Genomic DNA, 24585 nt, shown 5'->3' with positions numbered 1-24585 from the left:
AGACAACCGGAGAACACAAAGTGCTCCCTCCCCTGCACGGGGACATTCCAGCCTGCAGTTTCTGCTGTGACTCAATCAGCATCCACTTTAATGAGGCTATCTGCTATCTCCAGGCCCTGGTGACTGACGTTTGAGCTTCCATCTCAGCCTTCAATTGCTCAGTCTCCCCTCTTCTCAGCAGCAGCATTCCTCAGTTAACAAAATGAAAATAGGAGCGAGTGTCACAGGTGAACAGTACACCTAATTTCCAGTACTGCAGCTTCTAGCTGATCTCTGTCAGCTGATAATCAGTTTAACAGCTAAAAGCAAGCATGTTTAGCTGACAGGATTTGGGAATACATCTCGAAGGTTTGTGGTATGTTAACAATCTTCTGGGATTTGTAGGAGATGTTTTTGTACAGGGTAATTTGGGTCACTTTTGATCAGCCAGTGTCTTCAGCATGCTGCCACAATTCCTCTTACAAATTTATTATTTGAGCTGCACCTCCCTTTTGTCCAATATCCTACATCCTCCTGTCTCTTCGTACTTCTGTCAGTCCCAGTGTGCCCTCATCAGGAAGGACTGAACTGTCATCTAATGAAATCACAAGGCGTATGAATCGAGCCCATTCAGGCACGCAGAAGTTTACTGCTGTGTAGGTTTATGCTTTCCTTGCACAGCATGACATGCAGGTAAGGGAACCCCACGTCTTGGAGCTTCTTGGGCATATTCAAACTCATAGCAGAGCTGAGAAGAACTGTACCACACCTATAGGATTTTAACATCTCCCTCAGCTTTCCCAGCCCATTTCATTTGTTTTGCTTCTCTGTCCCACTCACAATATTGTTCTTTAGAAATGAGGATGCAAAAAAAAAAAAAGAGTTTATGGCATGAATTAATATTTAGGCCATAACATTTCCTAACCTGTTATGATTTCTGATAATTCCTCATCTTTTTCTCTTCCTAGGCTTCCTGTGCGTTTGCAGGTAAAATATATTTACTACATAACTATGCATTGTAGAAATGATGTATGACAAATCATTATAAAAGTGCTAAGGACAAAACTCTAATCATTCTTTTCCTCCTGGTTTCCAAACTGTTTTCCGTAAAATATCCTTTAGAAAACAAGGACACTGTATAAACTGTTTCTTAGCAACAAACGAATTAATAGCTCAGGTTCCCAGTCTGCTCCACAAAGGTACAACCAGTATTTAGGAACTGAGAAAATAATGGAAGCAGGAAGACTCACCTCCCCCTTCTTTACAGTCATGGACTGCCGACGAGGAGTGATCTCCTCATTGATGCTGGAAAGGAAGTTCTGTGAGATCCGCAGGGCGTCCTGCAGGAGTGGATGATCAGGGTGGCTCACTGGAGTGTGCTTGAGCAAATCCTGCCACCAAGAACACAAGCGAAGAACAGAATCATGAGCAGCACTGGAAAGCAGTGCCCCCAGAGCTAAGTCCCCAACTGAAGCCATCGGAGAAGATACTCCATGGCTTCTTACAGGCTAAAGTAAGGCTGTAACTACACAGGAAGAGAAATGACAACTTTGCAGTTTGTAACATCACTGGAGAGCTACCAGGGTACCATGGGCTCCCTCTCCTCAGTGTAAACAGAAGAGGCTCCTATGCAGCACAGCAGCTTAGTTTTTGCAGTCCTGCAGCTCAGTGGGAAACATGAGAGGAAAAGAAAATAGGAAATGGGAGAAAAGTTGGAAAGCTACCCTTCAGATACTTACATGCAGTACAAGTGTGCTGCGAGTCACTCGATCCACTGGCTTGTATAGCAGAGCTGTGAAAAGAACGCAGCAGGAACATAAAAAAGTGGTACCTAAATGCAGCCCTTAGAGAACAACTTGTCCAATGCCACTGAGCATACAGGCACAGGTTTATTAACTGATGAGGTACTAGAAACTCTTCTCCAAGGTTAACGTGCTACACAGCCAGTAAAATACACATGAACGCACAGAGGAAATAAACATGCTGTACAGCAAACAAATACCCACTTGTGAGCATATTCTGTCACACAGTGGGTGAGGAGCACACAAGGTGGTACAAAACAACTGCAAACAGCATGGCACACTTGCAACAATTTCCTGGCAACCTGCCTGGTCCCACAGGTCAGAATCGGGCCTTGCACTCTTAAAGTTGCCAAGGAGGTCCCTGAAAGGTTGGCAGTGCATCCCTCCTTCTGGAGTTCAGCATGACACTGTTGAGTGCTTCCAAACCCTGATAACAGGCCAAAAAAGGAAGGGGATTGGCTTTTACATTAATCATTATGGAAGCTTCATATAACATAGCTTATCTTCTACTATGCATACATGTAAAGGCAAGCACAATGAGAACTGAGCTTGACCAAGCTCTCTAGAGAAGGCAAAAAAATAGAGCAATTACTTGTAGGCTGATGTTTGTGCTAACACTGGGTAGTAGGTGCTTTCTTAAGAACACAGCAGTCCTTTGGTTAGCCTGGTTATGCCCAAAGGGACTCATCAGGTTTAAGCTGGGCAGGAGCTCACCCATGCATGCATGCAATTTACTATGCAGAAGCTCTACTACGTAGCAAAAGGGAACTGATTTCCCATGGAAAGCCAACAGAGACTCCACAACCTTCCAACATTTAAAAAGAAGAAGTGAGTGGAGGCTTGGCAACAGCCCCCACGCAGTCCTGACAAACCAGTATCCTCTGCATGGATCACTCACTTTCCAAGGAATTTTTCGTCGTCTGATCTTTAGATTCCTTTGTGCTTCTAGCCTTTAGATTCTAAAAGAAAAAGAAAACCCACGTAGCAGACGGTCAATCACCTTGAAATATCACATGGGAATGTAAGAGACTATCTGCTCCTCCAGAGAAGGGCCAAAGAATGACTGGAGGACAGCCCTGCCACAGTTCAAATCAATGAAGGAAAAAATATGCTTGTTTTCCTGATAATTTCACCATTGCTGTGACAAAGGCACCTACACATCTCAAATAATAACCAGATTTCTTAGGAGTTCGCATCAATAGAGAAGCAACAAAAGAGGGAACCACCTACAGCAACATAGGGATGGTAGAAATTTTAATCACCTGCAAGAGAAAGGCATGTCCACAACAATGCAGCCATTGTCATAGCATGTACACACCACCAATAAATAAAGCACAGGATTGGGATTTAGCACCCCCTGATTATACTTATCTATGCCCAGAGCTAGGTGACCTTGGAGAAGTCAGCTGCCTTTCACAACAGAAAAGGAACAATGCCTGTGACTTTTCTTTTTTGCTACTGTTAATAAATGGGAAACTCTGTGGAAGGCATTTCAGTACTGAGAGAAAAGGGAGTGCAGAGGAAGCTACTCTGCTAATAAGTGGACACCACAGGAGCAAAGAAGTGGTAGACAAAGGATCAGAACCCAATGGAAACCGTCAGTAAAGGAGAAAATAGAAGAACCTGCACTCTGTTGAGTAGTACGTCAGATCCCAACAACGTTGAATGTACTCAGTAGCTTTTTCAGAGCAATAAACACCATAGTATTATTCAGGTCTGATTATTTATTTGCTTGTTTTTAAGGATACAGATATGAAGTTCACATTTTCTTGGCAACTGAGTTTTTCAAGACATGATCACTGCAATGCAAACAGTTAAGAAGCACTGCAGGCAAAGCTGGTGGCCTGGGATGTTCTTTAAAGCATTTTGACACAAAGTACTCCCCTTTGAGGAAATCAGAGCAGCTGGTAAATAATCTACATTACACTTAATACACTTGCCATTTTAAACAGAATTTTCTGTCCTCTTCTCCAAACCAGGGAAGCCTGCAATTCCATGGTAGACATAATGCAAGCCATTAAAGATGGCTTTTTTTACATGCGGTCAGCATAATCATTGCGAAGAGCAATATTTGGGAAGCTCAAATAACAACTTTCCCTCTAGAAATGCATGCAGGTGGCACAGAGCTGAAAAGCTCACAGGAATGTCAGTTGTTACAAGATTTCCTGGGTAGGGACAGCACATAAAGGCAGTGTATAGGATAACCTCTACTAGCCCAAAATATAAATCATTGTAAGAATCCAAGCTGAAGCAGTGAGTCTAAGGGAGCTCATAACTCCTCCAGAAGTCAGGGCTGCAAAGAGTGTTGGAGAATAGATAAGTGACACTGCAGGGTATTAGTCAGATTCAGATGGCTCATGTGTCTGAATACCGTGACATTACCTCAGAGATTTCAGCAAACTGAGCATTGGCTTGGCAGCATTTCTCTGCTGTCTCCATGGCAACTTCATAGTTATCCACAAAGGCCCGGTACACTCCCAGCTGGCTGGCCTGCAGGAAGCAAAACAAAATCAAATAAATGCTGAGGAAGACGAGTTTGGGATGGCCAGACTGAGTATCTAATGATCAGGTCATGTTCCTTCACAACAAAGAATCACAGGGAATACTGAGCAGGCCCAGAAAGACATCTCTAACCTGTTAAAAGCTTAACCAGGGCAGGTCTTCCATACACCTAACTCCAAATATCCTGAACAGATTCACTTACTGGCCTGTGAGGATGACACATCTTTATTACTGCCATCTATTTTTCCCTTCTGAACTGCCAGATTAGTATCTATTAATATTTTAGCTCATTGATGTAACTGGAACTGCTGGATGGTTGCCACAAAATATGAATCAGACAGGAATGATTCAGCCAAACAGCACAAATGTGACCCCAGTAAGCTACTAGCTGGAGCTTTTGCACACATACTGGTCACACTAAAACAAGCCCAGATATTAAACTATATATGCATCAGAAAACATTGTAGTAAGGACAGAAGATGCTGAAAACGTAGCAGAAATTCAGCACAATCTGTCTGTGAAGACACTGACTGCAGCACTTAGGTCCAGGTGAAGATGGAGCAGAGTCCAGTAATGAGCCACTATCATCACTGAGCCCATTTTCTGACTTATTAACTGCAGCCATATTTGTGCCAGAGAACAAAAGATCCAGCTCAGGAAATCCATGGGTAGCTTCCAAGCTTGTCTGGATCGCAGAGCAGTCTTTATGTTGCGGAGCAGCACAGGCTGTGCTGTAAACACCTCACAGTTTGAACGTGCTCTCAAATGCGTGGTCAGCAGTGAGCCAATAGGTGGGGTGCTGTAAAAGACTCAATTTGAAAGAAGCCTGTTACCAGAAAAGCTTGCATTTACCCTATCACTTCTACAGCTCCCTTTTGCCCAAGAGGTACAACAGGCAGAGCAGTGAACATTCTCACAGACAGTGCTCTTTTCCTCTCTGGCTCTCCCATAACCACTGTTCTCCATTCTCTCTGGAGCTTTATGCAAGAGATAACGGATGAGAAAAAGGCACTGCATGGAGAGCATTTGCTGCAGCAAATGTTAGTGTTAGCTAACAAAGACTATTCTCTATGGCAGATTTTACTGAAAGACTGGGTACTGGTCACAGAATCACAGAATGGCCAGGGTTGGAAGGGACCTCAAGGATCATGAATCTCCAACCCCCCTGCCAAATGCAGGGCCACCAACCTCCCCATTTCATACCAGACCAGGCTGCCCAAGTCTAAACTCTCATACCATAAAACATGCTTATGACTGAAGCTGAAAGAGACTGTGCCCATTTTGCCAGAAGTGACTCAGTCCCAGCTGCCAGTGGGGCACAAATCCCTGAAGAAGTAGCTGTCAGAATTACTGCTCATTTGCAGGGCTTATGACACTCAGGTTTGGATGATGCCAGATGACAAGGCAGAGCTTTAGAGTTTCTCCATTATAGCGTGGCTCTTTCATTTCCTGCTACTCCTGAACAGGCTCTATAAGCTTTGTTTTTCTTCCCTACAGATGCTGTCATTAAAACATTGCTTCCATTAAAAACTGATCTTCCAATAATGCTCCCCAAGTTTTTATGCTAGTTTGAGTTTTTCCTTTTTTAATTAAAAAGAGCATAATGAAAACTAAATAAACTTTGGCAAAACTAATTGTTTTTTGGTGAAAAGTTTTCCATTCTTGAAAACTATTAGAGACAATATTTGCCAAATATTTATTTCTAAAAACTGTATAAAATATTCCATAAACATGAGAAGCTCATTTCAATCCCACATTCTTGATGGCTTTCATTGTTGATGTTGATTTTTTTCCCCCTTCTTTTCCTTAGTTTCAACAGGAAAACTCATCCAGTGACAGACCAAGAGGCAAAGGGCACTAATTGGAACACAGGAGGTTCTGCCTGAATATCAGGAAGCACTTCTTTACTGTGCAGGTGACTGAGCATCAGAACAAGATGCCCACAGAGGTTGTTCAGCCTCCATCCTTGGAGATATTCCAAAGCCTCTCGGACACAGTCCTTTGCAGTCTGCTCTGGGAGGCTTTGCTGGCCTTCCTTGAGCAGGGAGGCTGGAAGAGATGACCTCCAGAAGTCCCTTCTGACCTCTGTATCCATTCTGTAATTCTGTGAAAAAGGTGGAATAACAGCCACTGGCACTGCAAATGGATGATTATTTGTGCCAGACCACATGAAATTCTGGAACTTGTGACATGCACTAACTTCAACCCACATTGCTTTATTTTATAAGATGTTCAAGAAGATTTATGTTCACAGAGACCTCAGGATAATAGCAAGGATTCCAGCCTTTATCAACAAATTGCATAACACAACCACAACTAAACAATCTATTCCAGAAGATTTGATGTATATCCTGTAAAGATATCTTCTAATGCCTGCTGATCTTGCTGTCTCTCCCATCTGCCACAAATGATGAGCTTTACTTCATGCAGCACAGTTCACAGTTCCCACTGAATCTGTACCAAACCATCAGAATCCAAAACCACTAAGCTAGCTCAGTTGCCTGCACCAGATCAATTTGTTTGCTTCCAATACTAATAAATTCTGTTACAAATTCCCAAGAATCAAGGGAAGATAAAAATGAGAATGCCACAGAAGGGCCTGTAACCACCATCAGCAAGAAATGGTCTTAAACAAAGACCTAAATAGCTGCAGAGGTTGAACCTTCCCAACAATATTCTGTTACATCTTGTTGCTGTGCAACAGCCAGAGCAGAGGGGCATTCTGACAGAAAGGCATCTGACAGGGGAGTGCATACGAAGCAGGAGCTTTCATGGAAATAAACAGGAGGCATTACTTTCAGAACAACCTATGTCTATCTTTGCTTCAGCAACCAGAAGCAATTGGTTTTGTCTTCTTAAACCAGATGCTTAAATTGCATATGCAGAGCTACTGGCCAAGATATCAACTTGACCCCTTCTGGCTAAAACATGCTGGCAGTGGAAAGCAGATTCCCATATTTTCATCTTGATCTGTCAGCATGCATGGAAAACATCCCCTTCCAGGCCCTTCTCCCCCTGCTCCACAGGCAGTGGTGCTGGTACTGGGCTACACAGCTGCTAACAATTGAGTGACCCTGGAAAAGAGCACTCTCCATCCAATAAACCCCTCACTGGAATGTCACTCCTACCCTGAGAATCAGAGGCACCTCAGGAATGCAGAGATTCTTTTCTTTTCTAAAAGGAAAAAACAGCCCTTTTAATCCCTTTGCTCTCTGTATGCACTAGGGGAGAGGCAAAAGAGGCCAAAGGAATCTCCTAGAATGCAAACAATTTTTCATCAGACTCAGAAAGTTTGCAATTTTAAATCAGCCTTAGGAATATGCTTTACATGACTTTGGCCTGAGAATTTTGTTGAGGCTGCTTGGAGAAGTCTCAGTATCAGGCTGACTGTATCATCTCAGCTGCAAGGGGAATATCAAAGTCACTACAGTGCTAGAAAAGCAAAGCTAAAGGCAACCACCATAAAAAAATGTAGATGCAAAGCACCATAGAGAAAAGGGAAATACATGTGAGGGAGCTCAGCAATAAGGAGAAATACTTATCTTTTGGTGTTAAAAGACTTAGTAAAAAGAGAAAGAGAGAGAACAAACACTGTCATTCCTCAATCTTCCTGTAAAGTAAATAGTTTGATGATGCTGCAGACAGCCTGAGATTCAACATTTCTGTAAAACTGTATTTGTATTAATATCGTAACTTTTTGGAGTCTGTAATTAACAAGAGCCATTTTTTCCCACAGTGAGGCAAAGCTAGAAACTTGTCATTCACTCCAGGGACAGGTTTCCATCCCTTTAGTCCATGCAAAGTCACCAGAAGAAGCTGTAGCAGCACACGTGAGATGAACGAGAGGTAAGAGAAGCTCTGGTGACTGCAGTCAACTCACCAGCTTTTGGAAGAGGTCTCCAACACGTTGCTGGTGACTCCACTGCTGCACTCGGGGAAAGAGTCCATCATAGAATTCTTTGTGGATCTCATAGAGCTCAGGCACTTTGAAGAATATGGTCTCAATCTGCTGACTAGTCAGCACAGGCTGAGACGTGGTGGCAGCTGCTTTCAAAGGCTTCATAGGCTGAAACGAGAGATGAAGGAAACCATTACCATGCAAGCCAAGTACATTCACCCTTGCCACATGACAAAACATACTTCCAAAGAGTTGTTTTACAGCCTGTTAGTAAGTGATATTTGCATTCACACAACTGCTGAAAGCTAGGAATTAGCAAATTCTCTCATGGAGATCAGCCACCTCTGGTATGTGGATCTTCCCGATATTAATAGCGTGATTAAAATCACTTCGCACTCAGTTTCCTCAATCTCTGTCCAACTGTAGAGAAGTGTGTCTAATAATTAGCACTGAATACAGACAGCGTTCCTGCACGCTATCAGATTAATATCTCCTGGGTTGTGCCATACCCAGTCCTTTCCTTTGGCTTCTTTCTCTTGACTAGAGAAGTGGCCAACAGGTACCTTTTGCACTGAGCAACTGACAATCAAGGTGTGTGAAGTTCTGGGCAATTTTGGATGGAAGTAGCAGCAAACAATAGCAGTACTGGTGGTGGAAATGGAGCAGTGCTTACCAGCAGCAGAGCCTCCAAGTGGCTCAGATAGGTTTCCTCACTGGCCAGGATTCCTGACAAGACCCATTTTCTCATCTCCAGGCCTTTCTCCAGATCTAGCTCACTCTATAAAGAAGTTGTTAAGTGAGGAGAAGAAGAAAAAAAAAAAAAAAAAAAAAAGAGAATGAGAATGGAGGGGGTGAGGAGGATTTTATTTACTTACAGGCTGATAAAAAACAACTTGTGTTTAGTGTCAAGATTCTAGACATAGAAACACCAAAGAAAAATTTTTATTCACCAGAAACTGATGGCACTCATTTATAGATGTTAGTTTTTAGTCATCTATCTTTGGTGCCTGGGTTTCTTCACATAAATCAGAACTTAAAACTTTAAGATTCAAAAATCTATTATTCTAAACAAATTGTAGGGACCTTTGGTTATGTGCAGTTCATTCTCTCCTCCCATGAGAATTCTCTACGATTCTGCTCCAAAGCCATGTGTTTCCCTACACAGACAGGATCACTTTCCCTCTTTCTACACAGATGCACATGAATATAGAGCAGAAACAGCCTGCCATTGCTGTTAAGATGGCTGTTCTTTCTCCCACTCTTTACTATTCACCAAGTTATTTTCACTGCCAGCTTGCACAAGGTCTATTTTTAGTTAAAAGTCTGAATAATCAGCACTGCTTGGATTGCACATGCTGGTTTTCTTATTGGAATTCCATAAAGCAGTTCTTAACCAAAACAACTGGGGAAAAAAAGAGAGAAGAATAAATACATTCATGGGCAAACACCAAAGTTAGCCATCATGTTTTAAGAGAAGTGACATTCTCTTTTCTACATTGCAGTTATCATTGACAAACGTTTGACCTGACAAAATGGAGCATCCCCATAAATTCTGAAGAAAACAAAAAAAGGAAAGCCAAACAGTGGAGGTTATAAATAATGACACACCACCAGCATCACTTCTTACAGAATGTCATTTTCAACTTTTTATTTCTGTGAATGACTGCCTAAAAAACAAACAAACAAAATTCCTATTTTTGCACCCTTGTATTGTTGTTAAAAAACTCTAAGAGCAGAGACAATCGTTAGATCTAAAAAAGTAAATAGGTAAATACTTCTAAGGGCTTTGGGCAGACTGTTAGGGACTCCATCCTACTCCTGTTAATACCTACAGGAATCTTTGGCTATTGATTTCAGCAGGAGGAGGATTAGGAAACATTAACAGTGTGTTCCACTCTATTGACTGAACATAAAGCCCGTCTACAGCTGATTTTAAATAGCTCTACTTGGAGTCCTATGCTCTGAGCCCTGCAAATGTAGATACGAGGTTCATTATGAGAGATGTACCTTGGTTACAGGTAAGCTTACAGCAGCTATCGCATTAAGTGCAGCTTGGAGCCCACGCACCATGCTAAGAAAGAAATGGATCCTCACGCTCCCAGGTATTTTTGGACTCAGTGTCATCAATAACAACCCTGATTTTTGAATGCTTTCGTTATATTTCATAAGCTATTTTCTAGGCTAAAAGGCTTTGCAGCAATACTTTATAAAAATTTTGTGAGGTGTCAAATACTGCTAACACCTCTTAAAGGAAGGTGACAGACAGAAGCAGTTCTAAGCATAAGAGTAAAATGTACGTGCACATCGTGTACAACATGGAAAACATTGGTCTTTACAGCCCACCTTTCAGCAAGGTTCATTAAGAACCACGGTGCCTTTTAAAACCTTGAAAGGGCATCTCAGAGAAACCAGGAACTCAGAGTTCAGCATTCAGACGCAGAAGATTTAAGAAAAACACCAGTGACGAAGTAACTACGTGAGGACAGGAACAAAGAAACACTGCAACACATTTTTGTGCACCTATATGACGTTTCTTACAGCTCAAACAGAAATCGTTAACACTATGACTGATCCTTAAAGTTTTTGTAGTGGTAGCACGTGGATAGCTGCTCAGACACCACTGTTAGGCATGGCACACGCATGCAACCCAGAAAGACAGCACCAAGATGTTTGGTGAAGATTTCTTTCACTTAAAGAGGCATCTAGCTGCCTCCTGGGAGCCTTAATGCAAGACGAACAGTAATCTTTGGGTTTCCAAAGATTTCTTAGCACATTTACAAAAGAAAAATGCAGTAGAGAAGCACCGAAAAACAACTGACAGTGTTCCAAAGTCCCCACTCCTGAGGATGAAGTAACTGGTCAGTGTTGACACAACACTACAATTATGTCTAGCAGGTTCTCTTAGAGGAGGTGGGTGCTTAAAAACCAGCTGGGTATGTTTGTAACATCTGTGAGGAGCACCACACCATGACAAGTAGCTTAAATGATTCAAACTTCCCCATCACAACTGTGACACAACAGTTTTCATTATAGCACTGAAAACAGCTTTCCTCTTCACAAATAAAAGCTTTAATTTATAAGCCTGTTCTTGCTGGGCATCAGCTGACAGAGACAGCACTTTCTGCCTGAATGTTAATTTCCTCTCAAAGAGATTTGCTTTCAGGGAGACAAACATCTCCCAGGACACACTACAGGCTCTCCTTCCTGGCCATTAACACAAGGTCACATTGAGAAGCCCACAGTATTGTCCTAACTCTTTTTATAGGAGCATTTTCCAAGTATGATGCTTACAAAACGACAGCCTCAGATCCAGCCAGCCTGAACAGGGCCTAGCTGCTTTAAGCTACAGTGCAGCACTTGCTGAGGAAACTCACGAGGGATTTTATCCAACAGTCGCAGAGCACACCGCAAGGTTGCCAATGCAATACCTTCAATTTACACAAAGATTCCTCAAATGTGAAGAAATGATCTCCTGCTGCTGTCAGGGATCAATAGGACACCATGCTGCTGCCTCCATTGTGCTGCCACTCTGTATTTCTCCCTGAGAAGCAGAGCCCAACATGAGCCTCCTGCTGGGCATGGCCTCTTCTGACAACATCATCTGATGCACCAAGGAGCTGCTCTTGCTGTAGAACGTCTGGAAAGCAGCCCCAGGGTGCTTTTAAGTTATTCTTGTCATGAAACTTGCACAGTGACCAAGAAATTCATTAGGAGCTAGTGCCAAAATCAGGGAGAAACAAGTTTATTATTTGGTATCACAATATTTCTTGCTTACAGAATTGGAAACAAGCTCACCTGCACACTCAAATCAGAGCAATTAGCAAGCAAAGATACTGCAATGATGTCCTGCTCTCGTCTTAGAGCACACAAAAGCATCATGCATGCAGCACCAAGGGCAATTTCTGCTTTGGCCGTATCTGAAGGAAGGGGAACCAAGAGCAACCTTGTAACCACAAAGTCTCACTGACTGCTCTGTTTCTGTGCTCCAGGGAGAACAGCAGTTAAGAGAGGGAATATTCTGGGCCCAAGAGGCATCACCCAGATGTACACCAGTTCAGGGGGAGGCTGGGTACTCACTTCCCTTACTCAGACAGGAAGCAGTCTGAAATCTCCAAGCAGTTTGTGGCAAAGCAGGGAGCTGATACTACATCCAGAAGATCACATTAGCTGGGGAAAATACACCTATTAATTCACCTGTGTGCAGACGGGATGTTCTCAGCAGGATGTGGGAGCAGCCCATGCTGGCAAACTCTAACCACCAAGCAGAGAATTCCAGGTGGTCAGCAGTGCATCCCAGGCTTCCTACCTGCCCTGGTTAGCCTGTTCTTGACTAGTACAAGCCTAGCTAGTATTTCATGTTCTGATTTTATCCCTACCTTTTTGACTCAAGCATCCATTTCTAGCCCTTCCCCCTTGGCCTTCCACCTTTTGATTGTCTCTCTATCCACAGGTTTAGGAATAAATCTGTTTTATAAAACTCTACTAGGGGAGCAGCCACAGCATTCCTGTCTGTGTTCTGTAGGAGCTGTGAGCATCCAAGAAGCAGCCAGCTCTCAACAAAGCAAGCTAGAAATCAGTGCTGTGCTCCCACCCTCAGTGAACTACTAATATATATATAATACAGGGAGGGAAGATGGAAGACAACGTAAAGGAAGTTTCACGGGTATTTCACACTTTGTTTTGCTGTTTTATTCTCAACTGGGTGGTGCATCTTGCTATTCCAATGATTTTAAAACCAAACACAATCATAAATAAAATTTTGCAACCTGAATCAAGGCCAGTCAGAGTGGATAATAGCATTAAAGACACAAGAGAGCGTGCATACGCTGGCCTGAAGCCATGGCTGTTTTGAATGTGTTTACAGCTTGTCAGCCTAAGTACTCTAGTTTACTAAGCAGGTTGGCACTGCTTGTTGTATTCAATTACAGCAAACCTGAGATTCACCAGCTCCAAGGATTAGACAAGTTCAGCTCTTCTCGACTCTTTTTAAAGAGCTCAGAGGTTTGTGGTTGTTATTTAAATTAACAGCAATAATTGCTTTATTGCAAATGTTAAAAGAATAGAGATTAAGAATCTAGAAACCACCATGTGTAAGATTTGGCCAAGTGGTTGCTGCCAGAACAGCTTTGTAAAGAAAACCAGTGCTTCAAAGTGGGCGTATGAAAGGCACTTTAACTCTCCAGACCTTCCTTTGGTACAGCGTGTTCATGTTGTGCAATGAACGTGTTCAAAGGAGAGGTTTCCCGTAAGGGCAGCTCAGAATCTCACAGACAAGCTAACACCCTATGAAGGAGAAAAAAACATTCATTTTAATCTTTAAAGTTTAAATATCTCTGAAAGCATCTGCCAAGCAGCCTGGAGGTGTCCTATTGTCTAGGTGATATTAGGCAGGGAAAATTCTGCAGTCAATCCAATCATGCTCCTTGCAGGGGAAGGAGCAGGGACAGGAGCCAACATTCTTTATAACATCAGTATTGATGTGCCAGCTCTCCTCAGGAAGGGCTGTACATCCAGGCAGAGCCCTCCGGCAACACAGAATTGGAGAAGAAAGAGTTGCATCTGCTGGAGATAGTGAGAAAAATGCAGCATTAAATTAAAATAAATAAGTAAATAACAAATATCAAGAGGGAGAAAGGAGAAGGATTTGGAAATGTTGGAGAGCACAGGAAAAGCTGACAACAGAAGTACTAAGCAGAGCTGTAAGACAAGTGATCTCATTTATTAATGTGGATTCAGAGGTCAATTTTTCTGCCCCTCATCCTCCTGTGCTTTCCCAGTTTGTCAGAACTCAACTTCAGGAGGATAAACAGTACACATCCCTTGTATTTCACAAATAAAAAAGTCAGATGAAGCAAAATTTGACTGTTCTGCTCCAGACAGGTCCTGACAGGAAGCTTACATAGACATGCCAGTTTTCATTCCTCTCCATGGTCTGGGGAGCCAGAGCCTGGAACTGTTGTTTTCAACTGGAAAACAACAGAGCAAACAACAAAAGATAGACTCTACATATTTGTATTATTATCTTTTCATTAAAGAACAATTTAACATTGCACAGTATTCAGAGGAGCAGCATTTTAATTTTGTTGAAGCACTTTAAATTTTGATTAAAAAATCAAGGTGCTAAGCATGTTCTTACTAGGAACTAGCTGCTCAGCTTCAGCACTCCTGCTCTCAGGGAGCGATGCATACAAAAACTGGAAAACCATTTTGGTAAAAAATATATTCAATTAAAAAAAAAAATCATCTCTTAATCTCTAGAAGAGTGACTGCTATCATTTTCAGGTGGGAGACTGTCCTGCTCCCATCTCCAGAGCCCAGTAATCTTAAATCCAACCATGTCTTAGAGCCTGTCTTCGTTGGCAAGCTGATCTTTGAAAGGCCTTCTCACCTTTACCCTCTCCATTGCTCTAATCTTTTCCCACACGAGTAGTAGCAATGGGATCCTCAGGACTGAAGCTTCCTATATTCTCTCAGTGCCTTTATCCTCAAACAAACTACCTACCCCAAGCTCTAAACTCTCCTCTAGAGAAGGGTGCTATCGTCTTCCTCTGTCCTACCCTACATAGCTATCCACCTCTTTCTTTGACTTTATGCATAGAACAGAAGCATTCTTGCTCTTTGTACTCTAAGAGTCTGAATTAATACTACCCATTAAACCCTCTGACACCTTCTGGACTTACCAGTTGTGTCTCATTTGGCAAACATTTGTCTTGACGTTTTCCAAAAGCTTCCAGAATTTTTGGAAAGTTCAATAATAATTAACTGTTTGGAAAAAATTATATAGCTTTCAACTTAAATAAACAACTTATATTTATTTTTCCCTTCTCTTCCCTTTTCATCTTTCCCTTGTAGGTTTGCTTCAGAGCAACAAAGTCTGGCAAAAACGCTGGCTTTATGCCAAGACATGCTTCCACATCTCAGCATGAGATTCTGGAAGAGCCAGAAGAGGGGTACAACCTGGACTGCTCAATGCAAACATCTTTTAAGGCCTCCTTACTACAAAAATGATGAGTTGGGATGTTGAGATGCACATCAAAAATGCCCTCATTTACATCCTCCTTCAATGAAAGATAAAACTAAGGATGGCATCCCTCATCACCCTCTTTGGATAGGAGCATATGTTTGAGTGATGGACACAAAGCAAGTGAAATAGAAATACATAAAATGCAGTTGAATTTGTACAGTTTGAATGCAGAGCAGTCAACATCTTTTAGTCTACTTAGATGATGTAAGCAGAAGAGGGAATTGAGAAACTGATCCAAAGCGACAAAGATTGAGAAGAACAGCAGCCTTCTGGAAGTCAGCTTGTGGCCCTCACTTCCTGAACAAAGGACATGAGGTGCTGGGAGTCTGTCACCTCCCAGGCTGAGGAACATAAAGCCCCTCCACATGTAGCTCAGGAGGTATCCTCTTGGTTTCTTTTGGAACAAGACACTGCTTTGTCCCTCTGCATCTTCTCTACGTTGGCTAGGTAACCAAATGGAGGCCAGCCTGCCACGCCACCCAACCGAACACTACAGCCTCTGTCAGAAGACAGAAGCATTTAGTCAGTTGGTAAAAATATATATATATAAATCCCTTTGACATAAGAATATGTCAAAGAACAATGCCCTCAATGTTCAGATATCAATGATCTGATCTCCAAAAGAAAGACTGTTCTGACGAATAAGGCCAATGAACAACATCAGAATGCTGCCGAGTCTGTGATGCTAAATGAATTGGCCATGATCACATTAAAAAAAGTACATCGTTGTTTGCATGCTTTTCATCTGGGTGTCTGACTGAAGTGCTGTTAGCCCTTGGTTGCAAGTGAAATTAAAGGAATTCCTCTTTGAACGCGAAGAACACATTAAAAGTTAGAAGCTGGTTTTGTATAACATCAGACATCTCACATTAAGGACTCAAAATGAGCAGATGCACTTCTTATAATCTCTCTGCCTTCATTACCTGTGATAAGTGGACATGGTATCTTCTTATCTCACAGGACACTGCAGGGATAATTAAGGCCTGCATAGCATTCCAATAGTATTTGGAATTAATGGTCATGTCCAAAGGAAATGAGTACTTGTGTACTCAGAACTAAGTTTAAAACGTCCCACATATACAGAGCAATAAAATACTGAATCCAGTGAGTATTACTTGTTACATGCACTAAATAACACAGAAAAAACTATACAAAAAATAGGGCAATTGTGTAATTGAAATTAATTATAAAGACTCAAGGCTATCTGCACAAGGCAGGACTGCATAGTCAGTAGTTCTTTAACCTTTAAACAACCTTACAAATGTAATATTTTGAGAAAGCAGTATGTATACAACAACTGTCATGTTGCTATATACAGTAACTGTTGATTTCTAGACTCTGGCCATGATAATCTAAATAACTGCAGGCACGTAAGAAGCCAGAAGAAGGGACGACTATACAAGCAAGCTCACAGACGTGTTTTCAGCTAATGAGGTGTAGTGAGGGGAAAAAAAAAAAAGACTTGCATCCTGGTATTTCAGGGGTCTGATCCAACATGGTTTAAATACACTGCAACGAGCAAAGTACATGACACTTAATTTTGTTACTGATGTCTTTTCCACTACAGCTGAAAACATAATTATAGTAAAACTCATCTAACAACTTGTGTCAAAGTTTAACTTGCTTAGGAAATAGCATAGCCATTTATAAACTAATTTCTTCCTCCCTGTTGTGGACCTCCATTCATAGATAGTATTGTCAGTTGTGGACTAACTGCAGCCATGATCAGCTGAAGCAGTTGAAGTTCATTATTTTAAGTTTAATCTGTCTCAGTATCCCTGCATTTTTTGGAAACAATAAAAAAATCTTTTTATAGTCAGAGAGAAGAAAGCAGCTGGTTATAAGTATTACCTTTTTAAAAGGCAGTCTTCTAGTATTGTTAGGACAACACTAAATTATCTACTTTTAAATGCTTATGAGATGATATTCAAATAAATCAAGACTAAGATGAAACATTTGGCTGTTTCTCTTCCAGGCCTCCAGCTACAAACAATGTGACAGTGGGTTCTTTGACTCAGCCATATGATGTCAAATTGCATTTTCCTTTTAACCTAAGAAACATAACCTGAAAATCTCAACCCAATATCAAAATATTCTTGGAGCTTTTGAAATTATTAATGATCATTTCTCCATTCAAAAGGCTCTTGGATATCACAGGAGTTCTCATCCCAAGCAATTAGGAAAACAAGCATCTCAGAGTTAACAGGCTAAAGCAGAAGCAGCTAGCTAGATTCCATACACTATATTCAAATAAAATACAACGATCAACAGTAAATGAACTTGATAATGCTTTAAGAGACCTTGAGGAGAAGAACAAGAACACTTTCAAGCAGTCTTTATAATCTAACATTCATCCTGGGAGAAGCAAGGAAACGCATGATGTGACACTAACCAAGAAAGAATGATAGAAGGATGGATAAAATCAATGCTAAAAGCAATGGTTTGTGGAACTTGTCAAACTCTGGAAATAATTTTGATATAAAATACATAAAACTGTCTGATAAAAGTGTTGATTTACATGTATACTGATACCTGTAAAATACCCCTCATCTTCTCCCATGACACTTTGATTAATAGGACAGAACAATACAAAGTCAACACAAATTAAACAACTTAAATGACAGATTTCAAAGTGTCATTTGCAAATTGAGAATTCAAGGCTGGTTGGCTACACTGTCTTAGAAATAGAGTAGGAAGAAACTAAGAGCTGTTTTTGTGCTACCAAGTATTTTTATGAATGAACTGGGGAAACCAAAAATCTGCAGATGACAAAGATTTTCACAGAAACACCAGTTTGGCATGGAAGTGCCCTGCAATTTTGAAAGCAAAAGGATAAAAACGGCAAACTACAGTTCAAAGGCAAACAGATCAAGATAAATGTAAGAGATTTCTGACTAAAGAGAGCAGTCGATAGCTATTTACCAAAGCAAGTGGCAGATTCTCTATAAGATAAAAAATGCAATACACAACAAAAAAAAAACCATCAAGTTCTAAACAATAGCCATGCCCCTGAAGCAAAAATAATGCAAAATAGCCTGAATGGCCACACAGAAAACACAAATCAAGCTACTCAGTCAATTCTGATAAGATAAAAAGCTCAGAAGAGATTATATGGTTATGCATTTAGTAAACAGTAAAAGTTTTTATGAACATCCATCTCCCACACAAGTCACTCCAGTTTAGAGCTGACAGTGTTAATTCTCCATAATTCCACTTCCATAGAGCAAAAGAAATGGTCTGTATATTCCAGATACCTTATCAAAGCCTTCAAAGTACCCAAAATTAATTAATTTTCCTTGTGTAAGGCAATGACAACCCACATAAACAGACGCACACAATGAACACAGGCCCCCAAATGCACCTATACTTTAGGAAGCTCTGGTCCAGTATCCCCACTTCCAAAACATCTGGTATTTAGAGACCTCTTAGCAGCATTTAAGCATCCCTTTTCTTCAATACATTCAAAGTGTGAAAAAATGAGTTAAAAATGAGTAAAAAAAAATACCCAGAACACTTATTTCTGAAATTTAGCTTGAACATCAGTCAGAAGTCTCAATTTAACATCAAATATACAATATAGTAGCACATGACTGATACTGTATCAACTAACCTGTCTTACCATTCTGGCAGCCCCCCTCCCCCTTAAAGCAGTCTACTCCTTCCAACTTTACAAGGTGTGATTGACCCCAAAAAGGCAGGAAAGAACTCACTGATTTTGTAGATTCCAGAGACCCTGAAGACAGGGTGTCTCTGCTGCCTCGACTCTTGGAACTGAGATGGGGGGAAGACGATGGCGAGTCATCGATGTAGGGCATCATATCATGATGTCGCCTCTGTTCTTCAGCACGGTCTGCATCATACGCATAGCTGGGTGGTGTGCCACTGAATGAAGCATCTGCAAAACACGGGAGAAAAATCTGTCTGGTCAGAGCCAAACTGGATATGAAACAGGCTGGTCAACCACAGCACTGTTGATGTCCCAGCTATTTAGTTTACTGATAAGTAATCACAGAATCAGTGATAGTTAAATACAGATCAAGTGGAAGCATGAATTTAATTAAGCTCATGTCACCAAACATTCATTTTGATCATTTTAAGTCCTAAAAGGCAAAGTCCTTTCTAATATCTAACATTGGTGTTCATGAGATTGCAGCTCTTTCCTCCAAGTTTTGCTTCAAAGTATTAGCATTAAGATAAATACTTGTACAGGCTTCATACAAGTCACACAGTCTGAGTCTATCAATGCAGTGGGCTGGGATAGCAGCCTCTGCTGTTCTTATTTTTCTGTGGAAATGAACAGATGATGCCCCTGAAGGTTTAGCAATCATCAATAATACATAGCTCAGAAAATGAACAGTTGGACTTGGTGATCTTGAAGGTCTTTTTCAATCTAAAAGATTCAGTGGTTCTGTAATTCTCTTCAGACTAGGAACAAGAGGACTAGGAAAGAAAGGTCGTACATGTCAAGTGAACAGGCCTGCTGCCAAAACAAAACTCTAAGAGTCCGTCTTCTATTGGCTGCCTTCCTCCTCCATTCTAATTCCCTAAGCAAATAAACAATCACCCTCCTTCTCTCCAGTACCCCACAAAAATAAAAATAACATGGTTAATTTGATTCTTCACACCACATTTGAATTTTTATGAGGTATCAATGAATTTCTGCAGGAAAAATGAGTAGTAAAATTGATTCTGGTATCTTTTCTACTGTTTCTGCAAAAACCTGTACTGAGGACACACACTGAACAGAACAGCTCCCTGTGCTGTAAGTTAAAAGGTCTTTTACCTCTCTGCACAAATACACACAGAGGATGAACATTTGCTTTCTGCACAGTGCCAAAGAATCACATCCATCATGCCCAAAGGAGGATGGAAGCAACTTTGCATGTTGCTCATACTTCACATGTGAAGCATTTTCACCTGTCAGCGTACAGAAGTGTGAGCAGTGATAGCCATGCCCAGGCCATGGCAGAAATCTGCTGCTTTCAGTTACAAGTCATCCATTTTCACTCTTCTCCCCAAACTGAGGAATAACTCAAGGCAGACAAGCTAGATCCACTTCTGCTGTAGCAGGCAAGCCTTACAGAAGACAAAGCCATAAACAAGGATTTTGTTTGTTTGTTTTTGGTCTTAAAAAGTTCAAAAATTTGCATTAAATTCACACTGGAACTCAACCTTTACTTGTAGAACTAGTTTGTACTTGTTTTCACATATCTAGGTTCTGTAAAAATAATAAGCAGCAGCTGCCAAGCATACTAATAATCCTGTTATACATCACCAAGGCAGGGTGGAGGAGTAACATTTTAAAGCCCACTTTCCTCCTTCACAGTAAACTCAGTTAAAGCATGACTCATGCCAGCAAAGGATGTGAACTTTGTGTGAAACAGAATAAAACTTGATCCATGCGGTTTATTCAGGAGGGAGAGCCAGTCCAGGGAATTTATGCAAACAATATACCAAAAACCTAACAATAAACTCACTGTAGAAGTGAGCCTCTGTCTCAATTTGTAGCAAATACCACCCCGCTAAATAACTGCTGTGTATGTGGCCTTCAGGCTGCTGAGTGACCATGGCAATATTATTTTAACAAGCTCAGAGAGTTTTATGTCACCCACTCTCTCATGGTATTACCTTGTGCTCAGGCCCTCAGTTTCTCAAAGGACTTTTAGATTGTGCAAGACCACAGGAATGGGAATGGGAGAGGAAGGGAAAAAAAGAAAAGAAACAGTACGTATTTGCTGGGGTGGACTTTTATTGAGATGTCAGAGACTTTCCAGATTTTCTTAGTTGTTTAGAACTTATCCTATTAAGTTAATTTGGTAAATGGAGGCTTGAAATAGAGGTGCTAAAGTAAGGATGATCAGGCACAAACAAAAGAGATTTCAGATAAGTTGGATAATGCCCACATATCAGCAAGCCAAACAAATCACAGATCTCATGCTTGAATTGTCAGGAGCCCTTTAGCTAAAAGAATGCAGAAGAGAAGATATCATGGCCTTTGTGTTCCAATTCTCAAACAGGCAAGGAAAGAAATCAACAGGAATAACCTCCACAACGTGCAAGATGACTGGTCTTCTATGTGGTCACAAGGCATGATTAGGGACCATGCTGACTCCAGAAATTAGAATTTTATGTTGAAGACAATCCTTCTTCCTTCCACCTCTACAATATTTATGTCATTAAAAAAATAAAAATAAAAATGTAACACCAGGCAAATTCACTGGAGGAATGCAAATACCTGATTTCCATTGAATTATCCCTCCTGCAGCTTTCTAACCCAAGAAGCCTGAAAAACACTGCTGACAATTTAACACTTGCTTTATCCACAGAGGAACATCAGTACAGGGTGCTTATGTCAGCTTCATGTCTTTGATCAAGGAAGAATTTCTTCAAACTCCTATTCAAACCAGTTTCTCCTGCACACATGCAGTAACAAGACTCATTTGCCGTGCAGAAATGAAAGCAGGAATATTTCTTTACTCCCAGTGCTTGCTTTCTAACTGTATGGTTTGCTCCCTTTCTGTTAATGGAGAAATAAACTCCATATGGTATATATCAGCAGAAAGGCTTGCAGGGAATCACAGTATTTTCACTTTCCTCACTTTCTCCTACTAAGAAGTAGGCTTTGTATTTCTGATTTCCACAACACTTTTTGTCTCCTGCTACACAGGGAAATCATCATTCGAAAGGAAAGGAAGATGGAAGACTTAGGTTAGGAAGAAGAGATTTATTCCCAGCACTGCATAAAAATTCAGTTTACCTTTGCATCATTCACTTTGTCTTTCCATGCATGAAAACGAAAATAAGACCTCTCAGCTAGGAATGAAGAGCCAGCCCATCAGTGTTACAGACTGCCACAAGATACGTGCAGAGAAAGCCCCACACAGAATTTAAAGCTTTGATACTGTATCTGTAGTATCTGTAACACATTCAAAAAGCTTAGAAACAGTTATAATCCCTCTTCTTCCTATTATTGTTTCATACAGCACTGAAATCCACCCATGGAGATTTTTAATTATCTCTGAGGCAGACAGACCTTCTTGCTTTTATTCCGCCATTTATTCCAACAGAAGCAAAGTATTACTCTAGCGAGATACACCAAGCAAGCCCTAACACTAATAACAGAGGTAGGCTCGCATCTCTGTGATTAAAGAGACCGCTGTTGCTAGGGAAACTAGGTTATTTGGATCTCCTACAGGCAGGCACAACTCTGCACAGGCTGTTCAGGCTCTACCTGGCAGCAGAACGACTACAGCAAAGAGATTGGAGCCAGGAGCTCATTGGACATCCCTAGCTGCTCTGGGTGACCCTCCTGTAGATGTAAGCAATCTCAGGGAGCAAAGCACCAGTGTTGCTTTGGGCACAGGGACCTGGCTTAGCCATGTGGCCATTTAACCCCACAGAGGCTTGTCCTCTGCATGAGGACAATGAGCAACAAAATGCTCAAGCTTCCCTCACCAGCAGCAGCTTTTCTCTTTTGGCAGCTTGTAAAAGTCCCTGTCCCCTACCCTCATAAGAAAGTCTGGCAGCTGTGACTGACCAAATGTGCCCTCTCACCACTAAACAGCAGCTATTTCTGCCACTGGCCCTCCAATATTCCCTTACAGTACTCCACTCTGCACCAGCACATCATCATTTGCAATCAACTACTTGGGGGCTACAAAGGTTTTTCATCAGTTTTGCACGCACTCAAACGGTTACTTCCACCTTTTGGTTCTGATGACAGTAACCTTCCTGGCCTTGCTTTGTTCCCATCTTTAGGAACCTGCCCCACATCCTCTTCTTCAGTTATTGCTTCCATCCCCTCACCTCCCCAAGCCTTCATTTCAGTTTGCCGTGCTCAAACTCAACATTCTTTTCTTTTGCTTTTCTGTTCCTTACCTCTTCTAAACTACTCCCTCTTCCTCACAGCATCAAATTTCTCCTGGCTGGGAGAAAAGAGCAACCTAACAAACCTGCAGTTAGCTACAAACTTCCTTACACTCAGTGACTGCGCAGCAGTCTTGTCCTGCTGCCTATCCCCCTCCTGCTGCATTCTTTGAGAGTATGAGACCAAAACAGAGAACTGCCTTGCCAGCACGAAGGGAAAAAGAAACTAACTTCAAAATTAAAAAGACTAGTTGCATCTAATCGTTTGGGCCACACGGTGACTCGAGTGTCATACGTTCACAGCATCACAACATCCATAGCTGCTTGAGAGGCTTAACAGCAGCATGCAGAGAAGCTTCCAAGCTAGCTGTGCCCCAGCTAATCCCACTAAAAGAGCGGCGAAGCCACAGCAGCTCAGACCTGCCTGCCTAAGTAAATACAGAGAATCCTGAAGGGGGTGGGGAAGCCGGTTTATGCCAAAGCCCCACATCACTGTGGCTTCATTGTAAACAGTACCAAGGCTAGCACAAGTTTGCAATGTCTATACTCACTCCAAAAACATTCCTGCAGCTGCACAGCAGAAGAGTGTTAAACCAGTCTGCATGCTCCAGCCGTGCATTTCTATACCAAGGAATGTGCAAGGCCACAGTTTGATAATGCAAAATCTTGGCAGCAAGAAGGGTCTAAGGTTTCCACCACCAAACCATAAACCACAGCATGACCCTTTCCCTTTTATCCCCTCAGTTACACACAGCCCCACACGTGGCTATGGCCCAGATAAAGAACTCAGTCAGCTCAAAGAAAAACATCTTCCACAATTCCCTTCTAAGCTGGATCAGCTCTCTGATCCAGTTCATGGCACAGAAATCCCAACTAAAAGGTTACATAGGCATAGTGGTCACAGGATAGGCATACCTAAAGCTTGTACAGCAGCTGAAAACAATGTATTAGCAAAGCACTGATGGAGGCTTCCTTTAAGCAGAAGTTTGGTCAATTCCTGGATTCTAACATGGCTGCTTTGGGGACAAATAACTTTTGTGCAATCCTTGTTAGTTTTTTTTTGGTTGACTGGTTGCTTTTGTAACCTTCAAATTAATGTGATCTCCCAAACTTAGCTCCAGCTTTTACATACCACCATTTGCTTGGTGATAAACAATGCAGGTTCATGTCATCATATTTCTTAGTGCTGGCCCTGGCCAGGCTGCTTGGAGAAGGATCAGGGATTCATTCCCAGTGCTAAGCACATGTAGAAGTACATTTATGTGGACGGGCTGTGAATGCAGTTGCCTAGGGAATGCAGCAGCACATTCTAAAGTATAAAAATGTTAAACTATGGAAAACTGAGCATTTTGCTCATTTTCTTGACATCATCTGAATCATCATCTGCAAAACCAGAAGCAGTGCACACACGCTTTAGCACAAAGCTGAGATCCACTAACAATTATACTGTCTACCTATATCAGGAACTTGTCCTAGAATGAAAACCAGGTATGGGAAGGGGGGGGGGGGGGGGG

At 41.6% G+C, this 24585-nt stretch overlaps 1 protein-coding gene across 2 annotated transcripts in view; it reads right to left on the bottom strand.

Moving 5' to 3' along the window:
• Positions 1–24585, bottom strand: part of BCR (BCR activator of RhoGEF and GTPase) — a 99293-nt gene that overhangs the window by 34091 nt on the left and 40617 nt on the right. For both annotated transcript variants that reach the window (XM_042865538.1, XM_042865540.1), the window contains exons 2-8: positions 18916–19100; positions 8855–8959; positions 8164–8349; positions 4164–4271; positions 2680–2740; positions 1719–1771; positions 1230–1370 (exon numbers count right to left, since the gene is read on the bottom strand). In XM_042865538.1, the coding sequence (XP_042721472.1) occupies positions 1230–1370; positions 1719–1771; positions 2680–2740; positions 4164–4271; positions 8164–8349; positions 8855–8959; positions 18916–19100 (839 nt within the window). The remainder of the gene's footprint in view (positions 1–1229; positions 1371–1718; positions 1772–2679; positions 2741–4163; positions 4272–8163; positions 8350–8854; positions 8960–18915; positions 19101–24585) is intronic.

Source organism: Lagopus leucura, unplaced genomic scaffold (assembly GCF_019238085.1).
Source record: "Lagopus leucura isolate 7727_CA_CO unplaced genomic scaffold, USGS_WTPT01 Super-Scaffold_806, whole genome shotgun sequence".
Classification (NCBI taxonomy): Eukaryota; Metazoa; Chordata; class Aves; order Galliformes; family Phasianidae; genus Lagopus; species Lagopus leucura.
Note: the sequence above shows the minus strand (reverse complement) of the source record. Positions and strands in the feature narration are given on the sequence as shown.